At 38.3% G+C, this 18,720-nt stretch overlaps 1 protein-coding gene across 3 annotated transcripts in view; it reads right to left on the bottom strand.

The window, feature by feature from the left end:
• vps37a (VPS37A subunit of ESCRT-I) overlaps positions 1 to 18,720 on the bottom strand; it is a 96,501-nt gene that overhangs the window by 55,532 nt on the left and 22,249 nt on the right. For all 3 annotated transcript variants that reach the window (XM_072570131.1, XM_072570123.1, XM_072570114.1), the window contains exons 4-11: positions 16,952 to 17,052; positions 11,644 to 11,851; positions 9,573 to 9,643; positions 6,421 to 6,548; positions 6,277 to 6,335; positions 6,130 to 6,198; positions 4,421 to 4,564; positions 1,660 to 1,734 (exon numbers count right to left, since the gene is read on the bottom strand). In XM_072570131.1, coding sequence (XP_072426232.1) covers positions 1,660 to 1,734; positions 4,421 to 4,564; positions 6,130 to 6,198; positions 6,277 to 6,335; positions 6,421 to 6,548; positions 9,573 to 9,643; positions 11,644 to 11,851; positions 16,952 to 17,052 — 855 coding nt within the window. The remainder of the gene's footprint in view (positions 1 to 1,659; positions 1,735 to 4,420; positions 4,565 to 6,129; positions 6,199 to 6,276; positions 6,336 to 6,420; positions 6,549 to 9,572; positions 9,644 to 11,643; positions 11,852 to 16,951; positions 17,053 to 18,720) is intronic.

Raw genomic sequence — 18,720 nt, 5'->3', positions numbered from 1 at the left:
AGTTAGTCTGACATGAGTGGTAAGGAAGTTATTGGAAAAAAATTCTGAAGGACAAGATTGATCAACACTTGGAAAGGTAGGGATTGACCAGGAATTATCAGTGTGGATTTGATAGAGGGAGATCCTGTCTGACTAATTTAAAATCACTTTTCAATAAAACTCTTAAGTATATTGATGAGGCTAGTGCAGTTGATGTGGTTTAAATGGACTTCAGTAAGGCCTTTAACAGTGTCCCACATGGAAGGCTGGTCCAAAAGAAGAGCACATGGGATCCAAGGCAAATTTGTCAACTGGATCCAAAACTGCTTATAAGTAGGAGGCAAAGTGATATTGGAGGAATGTTTTGGAGTTCAGAAGCCCATGTCCAGTGGAGTGTCACAGGGATCAGTGCTGGAGCCCTTGCTGTTTGTTATGTACATAATTTGGATGTGAAAGTATTATTAGTAAGCTTTCAGAGGACATGAAATTTCACGGTGTTGTTGATAGTGATGATGATGATCTCAGGCTACAGTCTGATAAATTGGGCAGAGCAATAGCAAATGGAATTTAATCCTGATAAATGAGGTGATGCATTTTGGAAGGTCTAATAAGGGATGGATATACACAATGAATGATAGGTACCTAGAGATTCCCTCTGTGTAAGTCCATGGATCCCTGAAAGCGTCAGCAGATAGGGTAAAGGCAGCACATGAAATACTAGCCTTCATTAGCCAGAATATAGAATACAGGAGAAATGAAGTCCTGTTACAACTATAAAAAGCATTAATTAGGCCACAAATGGAACACTGCTTGCAATTCTGGTCACCACACTAATGAAAGGACGTGATTACACTGGAGAGGTGCCGAGGGGATTCATAAGTTTCAGATATGGAGGAGACACCGGATAGACTAGGTTCGGGTTCCTTTGAGCAGAGGACGGTAGTGGGGGAATCTGACTGAAGTATACAAAATTATGAGGGGCACAGACAGGGTAGATCATGAGAATCTTTTCCCATGTCAGATGTTTATAAGACCAGAGGGCACAAGTTTAAGGTGAGGAACAAAAGTTTTAAAGGAGATCTGAGGAAACCTTTTTTCACCCAGACAGTAGTAGAAATAGGTGAAAGTGAGGACTGCAGATGTTGGAGATCAGAGTGTGGTGCTGGAAAAGCACAGAAGTCAGGCAGCATGTGAGGGGCAAGAAAATCGATGTTTCGGGCAAATATAGGAATATGCAATGATCTGTCCGAGAGGGTGGAGGAGGCAGTTACTCTTGCAACATTTAAGCAACATCTGTAGGATCACTTAAAGTGTCAGGGTACAGTTGGCAATGGACCAAGTGCAAGTAAATGGGATTAATGTAATTTGGTGTTCATTGATCAGCACAGACACAATGTGCTGAAGGGTCTGTTTCTATGATGTATGACTTAAACTCTTATTTGATAAAAAATAATTAACATATTCAAATACAGGAGGATGCTTTATTAGTAAAGCTTTGTAGAAACAATATATCAGAACTTCCAATTCCTGTGCAAGTATGGAAACAGCGTACATTAACATTTGGCATGAACATCAAATCAGAAATGACTATATATATTTTCATCAGGTGTTCAATGATTAAGTATTTCATTTTCATTTCTCTACCTTAAGATTCTTGGTGAACTCTCAATTAAACTTTACCTATTGTGTGAGGTACTGTCCATGTGTCATTAAATGCTGAAGCTTCTCTTCCTTTGCCCGTCTACAGTGACAAAGCTGGTGAAACAAAGCAAGCAAGTGATAATTTAGGTATACCTTCCAAAAATGTCGATACTTATTGTATATTCTCATGCAACAGTGCCAGAAACTGAGTTCATGTCCAACACTTCAAGAATAGTAAAGTTGGTATTAATTTGAAACAGTTGAAAAACGTGTTGCTGGAAAAACACAGCAGGCCAGGCAGCATCCGAGGAGCAGAAGAATCGATGTTTCGGGCATAAGCCCTTCTTCATCCTTAATTCGAAACACTGTACTCTGCAATAATACTGTGCCAAAACCAAATAATCTTAAAAGATTTCTAAACTACATATTTAACTTAGAAGCCATGGGGACACATCAATGCCCTCTCCATTTGACCCATTACCTATTTCACGCAATTCCAATCCTGTTAATCCTCTGACCACTTAATTTCTTCTCCTGAGTGGTCATCCACAACAAGGTTTCTTGAACTCTTCATGTGGACACACTGGTTACAAAAGCCCAACATCTCTTCTTCCTCAGGCAGCTGAGGAGATTTGCCATGACGGTGAATACCCTTGCTAACTTTTATAGGTGTGCCATTAAGAGCATTCTGTCTGGATGTATCACTACCTGGTAAGGCAACTGTACCATTCAAGATCGGAGACGATTACAGACAGTGGTGAACTCGGCCTGGACAATCACAAAGGCCAACCTCCCACTTTTAGAATCCATCTACCAGGCTCACTGTCAAGGAAAGACAGACAGCATTCTTAAAGATCTATCCCACCCTGGCAATATTTTTCCATAACCTCTACCATCAGGGAGAAGGTTCAGAAGCAGAGCACACACACCAGCAGGTTTTGAAACAGTTTCTGCTCTACTGTTGTTAGAATACTGAATGGCCTCACAAAATTTGCCTCTACCTGTATTTTTGCCACTGTTTACCTTTTGTTTACTTATCTATGCTACTTACCTCTGATCTGCCTTTATTGCTCACAAGACAAAGCTTTTCATTGTGCCTCAGTACACATGACAATAAATTCAATTCAATTCTTGTTTCATTGTTAGCTCCTGAAAGGAACTTTATAAAACATTGCTGAGCTTCACTCTTTCAAGACTATTGAGTTACACCATTTCCAAAGACAGCTCAGCCAATATTGAAGGAGAATACAAAAACACTCATTCAATTTATAATGTGGCCTTGTCCCTCCTATATCTCCAACTGCCTCCTGCCCTACAATCCTTGTAAAAACTTTGTATTCCTTCAATTCTGGGTCAATCTTCACGCCACTATTGGGGCCTATACCTTCAGATATCAAGGGCTCTAAACTCTGGAATTCTATCCCTAACTGTTCGCTTCACCTTCTTTAAACATTTTAAAACTCTGATCAGTTCATCACGTATCCTAGTATTTCCATTTGGTATCAGATAATGCTCCAATGGGTTCCTTGGTAAATGTTTCTCAATTAAAAGTCATAAATAAATGCCACTTGTATAACATTAGAATCATACTTTCAGCTCATCAACTCTGTACCACCAAAGCTACATTAAATCTTTTATAGTCCCACCTGCCAGCACTAGGCCCATAGCTTCAATGTTATGATATTCCAAGTTTTCATCTAAATGCTTTTTAAAAGGTCATGAGGTTTCCTGCCTCAACTACCCACCCAGCCAATGCACTCCAGAATCCTCCTCACCCTCTGTATGCAAGACTCATTCCTAAACTCCCTTGCCTTGCACCTTAAAAGTTATGCCCCCTTGTTAGTGACCCTTCAACTAAGGGGAACAGCTGCTTTCTATTCGCCCTGTCCATGCCTCAATTTTATACACCTTCGTCAGGTTGCCCCCCTCAACCTTCCCTGCTCAATAGAAAATTAGAGCTTATCCAGACTCACTTCACAGCTAAAATGCTTTATCACAGCCAATATCCTGTTGAATCACCTTTGCACCTCCTCCAGGGAGTCACTTTCTTCCTCAAGTGCTGAGACCAGAACAGCACATAATATTCTAGCTGTGGCCTCAAAGTCCTATACAGACAACACGATTTCCTGGAATTAGTCACTGATAGACTGATCATGAGGCTGTAAAGCCTTGAATTTAAATGATAAAGCTAGTGCCAACCAGTTGCTTGAGCTTAAAAACGATCAGGTGCTGAATTCACTTGAAGGTAGACACAGTCTAATGTCACCATTTGCAGTTCCAAAACATTGTTAAGAAATGGTGATAACTCTTTCACACAGTTCAAGCAATAATTTAACAATTTTAATCTGAAGAAACAACTAACATTGGGAATTAATTTACACGAAGAATTACCAAGAAAATACAATGTTAAATGATTCATTTTTAAGTATCAAATCAGGTTCTCCAACAAAAGATGACCCAATCAACATTCAGTACTGAATTGTTCACTATCAAACATCCTGGGTGTTACCATCTACTGGAAACTGCACCAGTCACAGAAACACTGCAGCTATAAGAGCACATCAAGGACTAGAAATTCTGCAGCAAGTAACTCATTTCCTGTCTCACCAAAGCCTCGATTCCCCAGTGGGGAAATACTGACCCGAGGAAATAAATGACAACCAGAAAAGACTATTCTTCAGTACCTGTTTCTTTGAAATAGGAGTGTGTTCAAAGTATTCTTTTTCAACATACTGAAACTAAGTACATTTCATACCAAGAAATCTGATCACCGTGTAAATCATAGAAAGTTGATACATACTGTTCTTTTATCCATGAAGCTGTTGAGAAAGTCGTCAATTTCAACTTTGCCTTCGAGGAATTCATCAGCAATCACATCAGATTCTTCTTCTGCTTGATGAGCTGCTACTTTCAACCTGGCCTGCAGGGCACTTAAACTGCAGCTCTGAAGATCCAAAAAGAGTTCAGTTATTAAAACTTCACACATACTGAAGGTTTGCAGGTTGTACAAAGCTTAGTTTAACAACATTTAATCCATGCTCCTGGGTATTGCAAATTCTAGGTGACTGCTGCAATTACACTTCTCTTTCCTCCAGAGAGGGGGGGGAATTCTACAGTTCAACACAGAGAGCATTCAGCATATGAAGCACACATACATTGATTTTTGCAATATGCTGATATTATATTGTCTGGATATTCAATAGGGTAGAGGTGTAACATTTCATTAACCTACAGGCTCCACACTGTAATTGAGAGCCTGAATTAAAATTAATTGCAGCTGAATGGGTCTCCCACTGGTTGGGAAACTCAGTAGTCAAAGGCAGTCAAAAGCTACTGACTCCACAAGCGAACACCCTCAAGCATTTCTTGTGAGCCCTGAGGATGAGTGCTGCATCCATTCCACAGAAATTCCTTGGCCCTATCCTTTCAACCGCAACTACCCATCTCAATCTCTCCTTGAACTCTTCTGATCTTCTGCTCCTGATCGTATCCCCTTCTATCGCCAGGGATCATCTGGGAAAAGAAATGGTCCCAGTTTGTAGTTGCCTACCTTTTCCAGTTTGGCCACTAGCTAAGCTGTCAATTTAACCTCTTGCTGGATGGAAATGGGGAGAGAAGTTGTTCTACCTCATATTCTACAGGAAATCAACATTCCCAGTCCTCCTTTATACTTTTGACAATTTACAAATAATTAGGGCTAATGGATTGGGTCATTGTAGAGCAACATTGGTTAATAATTCTTTAATTAAACAGAGAAAAGTTCCTTGATTTCACTCACAACAGAAAATATCAATCATTTTGGATCATTATATTATTCCCTCTCCCCATGCAGCATGTAGTTCAGTTAATTCAGTTAAGATTCCACTTGCCAATCAACCAATCAGCACTCTCATTATCTCGTATAAATATTGGTTTGCCTCTTAAATTTGCAATCTTGACAAAGAGTATTTGGTTGAAATTTTGAACTGTACAATATTCAGTGAAGCAAAAAGATGAACCATAACATGCAGGAGCAGTAGTAGGGCATTCAGCTCATTGAGTCTGCTCAGAGATTAAAAATCTGCCAAGCTCAGCCTAGAATATACTTGAGGTCAAAGGTTCTACAACCCACTCTGGGAAAGAATTCTACAGATACACTACATGCAGAAAAGAAATTCCTTCTCATCTGTGTTAAACAGTAACCTTCTATTTCTCTTACCAAACTGCATGAGATCACTTTGCCCATCTGCAAGACCATGTGTTGTTATCTTATTAAGTAGTCTTATGGTACTTTATAGAACATCTTGTGAAAATTCAAAGAGATTACATCTCTGGTTCCCTTTTACCTATGAAGCTTTTGATTGCCTCAAAGAACTTTCATAAAATTGTCAGATACAATGTCCCCCGTCATGAAGCCATGCTGATTTTGCTTGATTACATTATGCATTTCTAAATGTCTATTACATTCTTTATAAAATAGCCTCAAACATTTTATTAAATGACAGACATCACACAGGAAGCATCACTTACCTCACTTAGTTCATGTTGTCTTTGCAATTTTTTCTCAAAATTACTTTTCAGTTGAGTTAGCTGATCATACTGAAAACAGATAACTAGTATTACAAAGAATATAATTTTTACAATATAAAAACAAAAATATAATAGCTATTGTCTTACTTTATCTAACAGCTCTTGTCTTTCTGCTTCCAGCTTAGGTTCAAGTTGTAGGTTTTTTTCTTTCAAGAAACAAAAATAAGTTTATGATACTATACCAATTAATCAAAGAAAATTTTATAGAATGACAAGCAGAACTAAACATACTTGCTAGCTCCTCGATGTAATTAATCAGATCATCTTTGTCCGTGCAGATCTGTTTCAATTGTGGCAAACTGATGAAATGCTCCAGTAGCAGAACTTCATTCTCATTTAAATCAGTCAATTGTGCTGTACTATAAAAGTTAATTCATAAATATCATTAAGAAAAATCAAAAGGAAATAAGCATATACTTGCAACACAGGTATACAAATATTTCCTAACAAAACCAGATAAATAATAGAGACTAATTAGTGTATTTTTAATGGAGAAAGTAAGGACTGCAGATGCTGGAGATCAGAGCTGAAAATGTGTTGCTGGAAAAGCGCAGCAGGTCAGGCAGCCCTGAAGAAGGGCTCATGCCCGAAACGTCGATTCTCCTGCTCCTTGGATGCTGCCTGACCTGCTGCACTTTTCTAGCAACACATTTTCAGCTCTGGTGTATTTTTAATGCTCATTACAATCTCAGTCAGCTAAATTCCATATCTCGTAAATCAAACAACTTGATCATCGGAATAATTAAGAACCAATAGACAGCTACTTAAATTAAAGTACGAGGATTAGTTTTAAGTTTTAATCTTGTTCCCTAAATTTTCTGAACTATTGATGGTAATCTATTTTTATTATTTGATTAAGAAGGAACTTCTTTTCCAGACAACAGCTACTCACACCATCTCTGGACACCTTTTATTTCTGGTCCCACTGCCACTAATCTTCACCTTGCTCAACCAACTAGAGTTCCAACGCATCAGACTTTCCTTTGATTCATTTACTCACCCTCTTTTCTAAAAAAACACTCACCCGAGATCTATTATTTTCCTGACTTTTCCCAGCTCTGAAACAAACTCATTAATCCAAAGTGTGAACGCTGTTTCTCTTTTTAGATATTGCATTCCTTGCTGAGTATTTATTTGGATAATTGGATTATTTGCATAACAAATTGCTGAATATATTTGTTTACTTGAGAATCCAGATGTGTTTAATAGTAATTTTAAATAAGAAAAACAAGATTCATGACCACAATGCTCAAATTACATGGTGTGCTTGTGTACCTTAACCATTCCGTATCTGGTAAATGTACTTTGAAAATAGCATATTTGTGTTACCATGTCAGTCAATATGCATGCACAACAAATTTAAACGCAAGTGCATGTAAGAGATTTTTAATAATAAGTACATGCAGCCAAAAAGGAGTGCTGAGATAGCCATAAGTAGCAATTTCAATTGTTTAGACTAATGTCAGTGACACTCAAAATACTCCTGCGTTGGGTACTTGTCTTACAACCTGAAAGGCAACACCAATTACTCAAAAGAAAGAACTGGAATTGCCAAACATTCATATGCACAAAGAGTCAAAACCCAGAGCTATTTCAGGTGAAGTGGGCTTAAAAAAAAACTGATACAATTTAATCCATGCATATGCCACAAATCATGTCGACATTACTTTTTAAAATACAGAAAACCAAATCAATTTGAAGAATGCTCTAACGCAGAAGTGAAGCACAAAAAACAAACTACCACCTTTTGCAGTGTACAATTAGAATAGATTCACATAGATCAATGTTATTACAAATGGAACCTTATAATCTATAACTGAAATCTTGAAGGGGAAATGTAAATATAGATTAGAAACACGATGTCACAAGTACAATACCCTGATGGACAAGCCCTGTGCATACACAGGATCTGCTCAGATAAGGTGGAATGCAACGGAAACTTAATGTTGACAGACACCCTCATATAAAAGGGATACTATGCTCAACTCACTGACCATCAATTCTGATGTGTCACAGTCAGAAACCTCAACCTCCTCAGAACAGACACAGGACACAACCGATAGAGTACCCTCCGTGACCCAGTAATTTGCCAGAACAGAGAAACTACACCATGTTGAAGATTGCGAAGAACAAGTCATCATGACGACGAAGATCCCAAGGTCATCCCTATACCTCCACTTCTCACCTTCAAACAACTGCAAAACCTTAAATAGACCATCATTCACCACAAACTATCCAGCCTTCAGAACATAGCCACAACACCAGACAACCCTACCACAGCAACACATGTAAGACATGTCAGATCATCGGTATGGATAAGAGCGTCACTCATGGGAAGACCACCCACTACATATATAGCAGATACTTATGTGTCTCAGCTAATGTTGTCCACCTCATACACTGCAGACAAGGATGCCCCGAGGCATGGTATATTGGCGAGACCACGCAGATGACAACAATGAATGGATACCATGTGACAATCACTACACAGAAATGTTCCCTTTCCGGTCGGGGAACATTTCGGTGGTCAAGGACATTCAGTCTGCGATCTTTGGGTAGGCAGCCTTCGAGATACATAACGCAGAATCACTGAGCAGAAATTGATAGCCAAGTTCCGTCCCCATTAACATGGCCTCAATGGGTTCTTGTCATGTTACATGTAAACCTACCACACTGTTCTGTATCTGTTAAATCGTCCTTATTGTCATATTTTGACACCATTACGTTGATAACTTGTTATGATCTCTCTACCCTAATTAGTTTGTGCAGTTTTAGATTACTTGTTATTTGGGTTAGACTCGCAGCATGTAACTCAGACCTGTCATGTTATTCTAGCTGTTTGGTTTGTCTCAAAATTTTTGTAATTATCTCCCTGCCTCAATTAATTGGATTACAGGTAATCCCTTCACTTACTTTTCAGCTGTTGACACTTTACTCACACCATCTGACACTTTTGATCACCTGCAGACTTATTGTTCAGCCTGTCGACACTCCACTTGCATCATAGGTTTGATCTTTTGATCTTTCTGCCTATAAATTCTGTGCCTGTGCACTTTTCTCCACTTTATCTGATGAAGAAGCAGTGGTCCAAAAGCATGTGATTTCAAATAAGCCCACTGGACAATAACCTGGTGTTGCGCGACTTCTGAACAAGTACAACATGTTACAAAGTGAATGGGCAGAAATCTCGTGTACTTAAATGAGCTCTCAGACCCTAACTTCAAATGCTCACAACATTTTCTATGTAGAATTAGCATATCAGTTCTGCTTAAATGAATTAAAAAATAACTACACCACTGTTGAATTATACTACTTATTAAAAAAAACAAATTCCAGTCAGTACAATAGGTTGTATTATTACATCTTAAAACCTATATGCATACCTGAGTTCATGGAGCTCTGCAAAGTGGTCAGGGAGATCTGGCATCTTGTAACTATGACCATTCAAACCTAACTAAAACAAACAAAAAAAACTGTTTGCATCCTAAGTTGCAGGTTTTGAAAATTATAACAATATTTCTCTACTGTAAAGAGAATATTGCGAACACTACACTCGCAAATATCCCCTCAATACACCATCCTGATTAGGAACTACATCACTTCAAATGGTACCAACTCCAAATCCAAACACCCTTACAGCACTGCAGGTGCACCAATCATCCTGACAAAGGAAAACCACTTATCAAGTGACCTATTTTAGTTTTATTTAAACTTGCGCATACAAAAAAATTAACAGACTTGTGTAATGATATAATTTTAGTGTTAAAAACTTTTTTAAAAAAAAAGTACGAGTAGTCTGTTCCAATGATCATGAAAATATTAGAAAGATACAAGGATAATAAACAACATTAAAGATTGAAAATAAATTAATTTCTTGTTTTTTATACATACTATATGACTATAATCAAAGTACTTCCACAGAAGATTTGTAAATTCTGATTTTCACTTCTAAATACAGCACGTTAAAATCCCAATTGATTTTTTAAAGAAATTATCGTTCAAATTTGTCTAATCTTAGCAGTCTAAGAGTTTCTCTAAGCATAAAACCCTTTACATTATTTAAAGAAAAAACTGTTAACTACCTTGCCTCATCTGTTTGGATAATTAAATAAATACCTAATAAAATGGCTCAAACCAAAACGTACCTTGAACAATTTTATTACCGTACATCTACCAATATAAACAAACATTCTTAGTCTCCTTCTCAACAGTCAGCCGAATCATAAACAAAAGACGGTAAAAGCAAAGTCACCATTCAGAGCTTTTGTCAAGGATTCAGAGACTTATGAATCTTGTCCTGTTCACTTGATTTCCTATTTCATCTATTGCCAGGAATCAATGAATGTAATGTAGCAAGATTTTTAAAACGTGCCAAACAAAATTATCTAATATTAGGACTAATTTAACAAAAGATATATTACAGTATCAGAGGTTAGTAAACAGGAAGCAGAGATAAAAAAAGACAGAATATTTCAAGGTTGAGGAGAGGCATTAACTAGCAGGGTACAGCAAGGATCTATGCTTGAGCTGTAGTTATTTACAATTTGCACTCATTACGTAGAAGTATGTAATGTAAGCAACAGCACCTTCCACAGCTGGGATCTATTTGCTCAAAGAAAAACGGGCATCAGATGCATATGAAAATGAATTGACCACTTGTAACGCTGCAAGTTCTCTTTTGAATAATACATGAACCGGATTTCAAACTGCACCTCCTTTCCTTTGCTCTGGCTGAATTCATTTGTGCTACCCACCAAGCACAGTAACAGTTTAAAAGATGGCTCATCATTGCCTTCTCAAAGGCTGGGGTAAATTTGAAATTCTTTATTCTTGTTTGAAGACAAGCTTGATTCACTGTGAATGTTTAAATACATATTTTTGCTACAGACTAATTTTGCCCAACTTATGCATTTTTTAGATTTTGTGATGGTACTGTTGCTCTGCCCTTTATTGATTACAAGTCTGCATCTCGGGCACACAGAAAATACAAGAGTCAAAAACCTCCTGCACTGACCCCACTGTATGGCTAGAGGGACCAAATTGTTGATCACAAAGGTTTTCTGTTTATCAATAACTATGTGATTGGTTCCCATGTAGCTAAACAGCTTTTGCACAGTAATGAGATGTTAGAAGCCTTCAGACCTCCAGAAAGGAAGCTGCTGTCTTTATCTCCACAGCAAAAACACCTAAAGCCCAAAGAAAGCCTGTTTCATTTCTCCTTCCCAGTTACTGCTAACTGCAGCTTTTCACCAATAAGCCAGAGGTTTCCTAAGTTGTGAACCAGTCACTCTGTGCCTGCTGCAAGTTAAATTTAGCACATGGGTGGGGGGGGAGACGAGCGAGAGAGCGCGCGTGAATGCGCAAGAGAGAGATTGGCACTTAGAAGTAAAAAGCATTGCAAAAACTGAAGATAATGCCTGATGTTCTAAATGCTGAATTCCAGTTTACATTTACCTGTTCTGATGAGTCAGCTGTGGGAACTGGTAAAGGCAAATCTGTAATCAATCCATAAGCAGGAGCAGCAGGTCTAGAGCCACTAAAGCCTGGGCCTGTAACTGAATCCGGAGGACAAGGAACTGTAGACTCCTGAGTAGGATATGGTGGAATAAATGGATATCCCTGAGAGGAGTAAGGAGCCACAGCAGCAGGACCACTAAAACGACTGAAAGATGTGTAAAGATTAAAAATTAAAAATTAGAAAAATATCAAAACATCTGTGTTAAATTTTAGAAATATTTACAGTTGCAATCAAATACTGAAATAACCTTTAAAAAGCTGGACTTCTGCCATGTGTAGTTTGCAACAATTCAAAAGGTGGGCAACAATTAAAACAAAGCTTTGGAATAGTACCCAAATTTGTTGTGGTTCTGTTCGCCAAGCTAGGAATTTGTCTTGCAAACGTTTCATCCCCTGTCTAGGTGACATCCTCAGTGCTTGGGAGCCTCTTGTGAAGCGCTTCTGTGCTGTTTCCTCCGGCATTTATAGTGGCCTGTCTCTGCCGCTTCCGGTTGTCAGTTCGAGCTGTCCGCTGTAGTGGCCGGTATATTGGGTCCAGGTCGATGTGTTTGTTGATAGAGTCTGTGGATGAGTGCCATGCCTCTAGGAATTCCCTGGCTGTTCTCTGTTTGGCTTGACCTATAATGGTAATGTTGTCACAGGAGGCTCCCAAGCACTGAGGATGTCACCTAGATGGGACAAAACGTTTGCAAGACAAATTCCCAGCTCGGCGAACAGAACCACAACAACGAGCACCCGAGCTACAAATCTTCTCCCAAACTTCGAGTACCCAATTTTCAAAACATATGACAAACTGGAAAAAACAAAAGATTTGGTGTGCCAAATAGGGACTTCAAGAAAAATAAAGGAACAACTGGCTTACTGTAATAAAAATCTCTCATTCTCATATCACATCTACACAGACTAACCAGGGGAGAAATATAACTATTCTTTTTAGCAATGACATTGCAATAATGATGGATTTTAACCTTCAAATGGACTGGACAGAGCAAACTGGTAATAGCAGAAGTGGAAGAGTTTGAAGAATGTGGTGATAAAGCTTCATGAAACAGCACATCATGAAGCAAACAAGTAGAGGCTATTTTAGATTTCAACTCAATGAGACAGATTTAATTAGTAATCTCATTGCAAACAGTCTTCTGGAGAATACTGATAATTACAATGACTATGGTAGAGACAGGCACAAATATAACATTGTTTCGTATTGAATGTAATTAAAGCCAACTACATTGGTATGAGGGGTAAATTGGCTAAAGTAGACTGGGAAATTAGATTTTAAAAGATTAACATTGGATAAGCAATGAGTATATTTAAAGAGCTAATGCATAAACCTCCAAAATACAAAGATAATGAAAAACAAATTCTCCTCAAAAGGAACGTTAAAGGAATGGAAGTCAAGGTTTATGGGGTGCAAACAGGAAAACAGTGCTGACAGCACAGCAAGATTGACTCTGCTACTGAATGGTGCAGCAAGTGGTCTACATCTGCTCCAAAATACCATGTTCTGTTGGAGGAAAAAACTCTGTAGAAATGGTGACCCATCCATTGTTAAAGAGGTTAAATGATAGTATAGATAGAATAATAGGTCCACAATGTTGCCAAGAAAAGTATTTAGTCTGAGAATTGGAAGCATTTTAGAAATCAAAGATGACCAAAAATGAGAGAGAAGTTGAAAACAATGCAGATGGAGTTTAATCTGGATAATCTGGAGGTGCCACATATTGGTAGGGCAGGATTTTACAGTCCTGGGGACTGTTGCCAAACAAAGTGACCTTAGAGTGCAGGTTCATAGTTCCTTGCATGTAAGATCACAGGTGGACTGGGTAAAGGCAGCATTTGGTATACTTGCCTTACTGGTCAGTGCTTTGAGTATAGGAGTTGGGAGGTCATGTTACCGTGAGACCAGGACATTGGTTGGGGCATTTTTGAACTACTGCATTCAATTCTGGTTTCCCTGCTAAACTCGAAAGAATTCAGGAAAGATTTACAAGGATGTCACCAGGGCTTGAGCTACAGGGAGAGGAGGAATAAACTGGGGCTGTTTTCTCTGGATCATCAGAGGGGTCACCTTATAAAAGGTTTATACAATCATGAGGGGCATAGATAGGGTGAATAGTCAAAGTCTTTTCCCCCATGGTAGGGGAATCCAAAACTAAAGGGCATAAGGTTTAATGGGGAGAGTGGAAAAATTTAAAAGGCACCAAAGGGGCAAATTTTTCACACAGAGGTTGGTGCGTATATGGAATGATCTACCAGAGGAATTGGTGCAACATTTAAAAGGCACCAGGATGTGTATATGAAAAAGGAGGGTTGAGGGAGATATGGGCCATAAGATGGCAAATGGGTCTCGACTTATTTAGGATGTCTGGTTTGCCTGGATGAGTTGGACCAAAGAGGTTGCTTCAGTGCCGTATATCTCCATGACTGTAATAAATGAAACTAAACTAGCATGAACCATGAAAACAGGCTGTAAAGAGCTTCTACAAATACGGATAGAGCAGAGAAACAAAAGTAAATGTAGTAGCTGAAAGAAAAGTTTTAATGGGAGATAAGGAAATGGCAGATATTGAACAGGTATTTTGTGCCCATGCTCACAGTGGAAGGTTGTAAAAACCAGGCCAGAAATAATGTTTGTAAAGAAAAATGAGAGAAATTAATGGAAGCAAAATCCAACAAACCTTCTGGGCTTTATAGTCTACATCCTGGAGGTCTGAAAAAAGCAGTTGCAGAAATAGAGGATTCACTGACTGTGATCACCCAAGAACCTGGAATAGCTCCAGTGGTTTGGAAACTAACAAATGTAACAGAAATATTCAAGACAGAAAGGGAGAGAGATAAACAGACCTAAAGGCCAATTAGTCTTACATCAGCTGCCAGAAAGTGCTGAAATCCATTACTATGGAATTAGTGACTGGCCACTTTAAAATACATAATGATTACATAGCACCAAAATGGACAAGGGGGAGATTCCACTTGACTAATCAATTAGTGCTTTTGATGCAACAAGTATAGTAGATGAAGTGGCACCAGAGGACACAACAGTTTCCATGATAAAAATTTATGAGTTTGGAATAATTTAGTAGCCCAAATGGCGGATAAACTAATGGACAAAACCAGAGCAGGACAAAAGGAAACAGTAAATGTTGGAAGTCTGAAACAAAAATGGAACATGAAGAAAATATTTGGGACGGTAGGAATGTGAAGAAAAGCAAAGTGTAGTTAACGTGACATCAGAACTGAAAAATTATAAACACAAGTGAAATGGAGGCGGGGGACAGGAGAGAAGAGAGAAGAAAAAGAACTAAGGGAAATTCTATGATATGATGTAATACATGAGAGCAAATCACTGTATAGAGCCAAAATAAGTTGAAATAGGACAAGTAAAAAAAATGGTGCAGCTGGGGGTACTGTGAAAGGCAGAATAATCAAAAGCTACCATCTGCTGTAAGGCTCTTACCCCTGGCTCAAGAGTCCAGGACAAGGAAGCTTAACTTCAGATTAAAGGGACAGTTATTTCAAATTGAGACAAGCTGAAATTTGTTCACTCATATGAATCTTTGCATGGCTCTGGATGCTTCCTCATTGGTTATATTCAAATCAGAGCGGAGACCGGGTGCTGCTTGTTAAGGGAATCAAGGTATAAAGGAAATGGGCAAGAAGGTGAATTTAAGATCAAAGATCAATGCTGCGCTTTTTGAATAGTATAGTAGATTTCAACAGCTTGTGGCCTACTCCTACCTTTGTGCTCTGTTCCTATGTAAAATACAATCTTCAACAATGTAACCCAACCCAATACCAGAAGCACTTTGATAAGATTAATTAATATTTTGTTGCAAAAGTGAAGAGTAACCATAATATTTTGGAAATTCCCACTAAGTTTAAAAATGATGTTGCTCAATGTGAAAATGTCTCAAATTAAAACTATTAAAGGGGTAAGTTGGTTGTGATGGATTGATAAATTTAGTTAACAGGTCTGGCGGTAGTCAGCAATGGCTAGTAGTTAAAGAATTAACACACAGTTACAATGAACATATATTCCTTTAAGGAACACAAGACAAACAAGAAAAGTACATCAATTGAGGGACTTTTAGAATGGAGCATAGGAGGACCAAGAAACTAAAAAGAGAATAGAAGATGAAACCAAACAACATGAAACACGAGCAAAGACAGTAAAGCATCAACAGATGTATAAAAAGCAAATAACTAGCAAAGACAAATGTGAGTTCATTCTAAATGATTACTTTATGTCCATCTTTGTGAAGGAAGACACAAATATCCTAGAAATCAAAGACCTAATGGATCTGCAAGAATGTGCAATCAAAGAAAATTATTAATACTAAATAAATCAGTCATGGTACTGAAAGTCAACAAATTCTAGAGTATTTAGAGAGGTGGCTATGAAGATAGTGTATGGATCAGTAATAATCTTTTAAAATCCTATAAATTCTGGAATGCTATGTACAGATTGAAAGGTTACAAATATAATCCCACATTTTAAAGGAATGTGAGAACAAGAAAACAGGAAATTACAAACCTATTAGTTTGATATCAAAAATACAGAAAATACTAGAATCCATTATAAAAGATGGAATATCTGTACACTTAGAAAATAATTGAATGAGCAGAGTCAACATGGATTAGTGAAAGGAATTGGGGGAGGGGACAACCATTGTACCTAATATATACCAATAGTTTGGATGTGGGAACCAAATGTAATATGTTCAAGTTAGCAGATGCCACAAAATTGGGTAGAAACAACACAGAAGTTACAAGCGATTTGGAGGGAATGAATGAGTAGGCAAGAAAAAGGCATGTGGAAAATAATGTAGACAAGCATGAAGTTATCCACTTTCATAGAAGAAATGGAGGAACAAAGTATATTTTAAATGAAGAAATTGAGAGGTGTTGATGGTCCTGTGTGCAGGGATCTACATGGTCTTAAGTCATTAAAGATCCAAAGTAGATGCAGGATCAGGGAGGCGAATTGGCCTTTATCACAGGACAATGTTTGGATCCTAATGACAATACAGGAAATGGGGATTGTGCAGGAGAGTTGTACTAATGGCTAACTAGGATCTCAAAAGGTGGAGCAGATCGAGAAGCTGAATGGCGCATTCCTGCTGCTATATTTCTACCTCACTGATGCTTTACCCTGGATTATCCTGCATTTGAAACCATAGCCTAACTCAAATGCTAGCTTGTTACTAATGAGCCAAGCTAAGGTATACATGATGATCATACATACTATGGAAAGGATGCTGAGCTTGAAGCCAACACTGGAGGGTTCTTCCAAAATTCTTCAAGGATCGCCTGAATGATTTTTCCAAGGTCTGAATGCATTGTGAACTTTGATGTAAGTCAAGAAAAAAAAAGAGATTTTAATCATTTTAAATGATTAGGTCATACGTTGTTACATATTTAAAACTGTTCAATGTGTTTTAAATAATAAATTCTTCATGAGCAAAAAAAAGTGTAAGATAAACATGTGGATATAAAAGTTAGCCAATTGCAAAAAGAAAAGGGACCTACTCTAGATTCATTTGCTTACAGGCACTTGTAGGGTATCCATCCATAGATGAACCACTATTTGTACAAAAATATCTGTGACTGCAGGAAGATATCTATTACTTCTTGTTGAAAATTTCATTGCTTCTCACTGGCTGTTTTTTCCACTGTATTGCTTGCAATTTAGCTATATGGTAAAATTTTGTTTTACATTCTATCGAACCAGGGCTGACGTTTTTATGTGCTTAATTGAGAATTTTGCTTTAATTTTTTTTATTTACTTGTTTCAATTTTACTTTTAATGAATGGCTTTGTAGGTCCCTAACACTAATGTAATCCACTCGTCCACTGCAACGCTACCTTCAACCATGTGCAAGCAATGTGGCATTCTTTCTGAAGGTAGTCTCCTGGGATCTTTGTATTTGCTCTTACAAAGTAAAGCTTTATTAAGAGTTACTAAATTACAATGTTATTTTCAATCTCTCCAATAATTTTACTCATGTTTTACATTTCTCCTGAATGGTAAAAGCTCCTAATGTTATAGGGCAACCTTGAGATACTGCAAGGATTTAAATTCTTGGATCACTGGGGTATGTTTTGTGGTAAGCATAAATTATATAAGAGAGACGGTTTGCACTTTAATAGTTTAGGGACCAGCGTTCTGGCAGGCAGGTTTGCTACTGCAACACAGCTATGTTTAAACTAAGTAGCGGGGGAGGGGGGACAAACTGGATGTTTAAGAAGGAAATTGAAGGGAAAGTTAGAACAAGGGAGGTCAAGAAAGACAACTGTATCAATGAGGCAGGTTGAGTAAAATAGGAGTTGATGGGAAGGGGGAGGGCAGTAACAAATTAAAAATATTATACATGAATGCACGAAGCCTTAGAAATAAAATGGATGAGCTTGAGACTCTTTTGGAAATTGGCAGATACGATATTGTGGGGATAACTGAGACGTGGCTTCAAGTGGACAGGGCCTGAGAAATGAATATTCAAGGCCACACGTGCTTTCATAAGGACAGACTGACGGGCAGAGGGGGTGGGGTGGCCATGTTGGTAAGGGATGATATTCAGTCCCTTGCGTGGGGGGACCTAGAATCAGGGGATGTAGAGTCAGTGTGGATAGAGCTGCGAAATACTAAGGGTAAAAAGACCCTCTTCGGAGTCATCTACAGGCCCCCAAACAGTAGTCTGGATGTCGGATGTAAGTTGAATCAGGAGCTGAAATTGGCCTGTCGCAAAGATGTTACTACAGTTGTTATGGGGGATTTCAACATGCAGGTAGACCGGGAGAATCAGGATGGTATTGGACCTCAAGAAAGAGGCTTTGTGGAATGCCTCCAAGATGGATTGTTAGAACAGCTGGTGCTGGAGCCTACCAGGGAGAAGGCAATTCTGGATCTGGTATTGTGCAACGAACCAGAATTGATCAGGGACCTTGAATTGAAGGAGCCATTGGGAAGTAGTGACCAAAATACAATAAACTTCAATCTGCAATTTGGAGGGGGAG

This window comes from Chiloscyllium punctatum, chromosome 1 (genome assembly GCF_047496795.1).
Source record: "Chiloscyllium punctatum isolate Juve2018m chromosome 1, sChiPun1.3, whole genome shotgun sequence".
Classification (NCBI taxonomy): domain Eukaryota; kingdom Metazoa; phylum Chordata; class Chondrichthyes; order Orectolobiformes; family Hemiscylliidae; genus Chiloscyllium; species Chiloscyllium punctatum.
The sequence above is the reverse complement of the archived record's forward strand: the minus strand, read 5'-3'. Positions and strand labels throughout refer to the sequence as shown.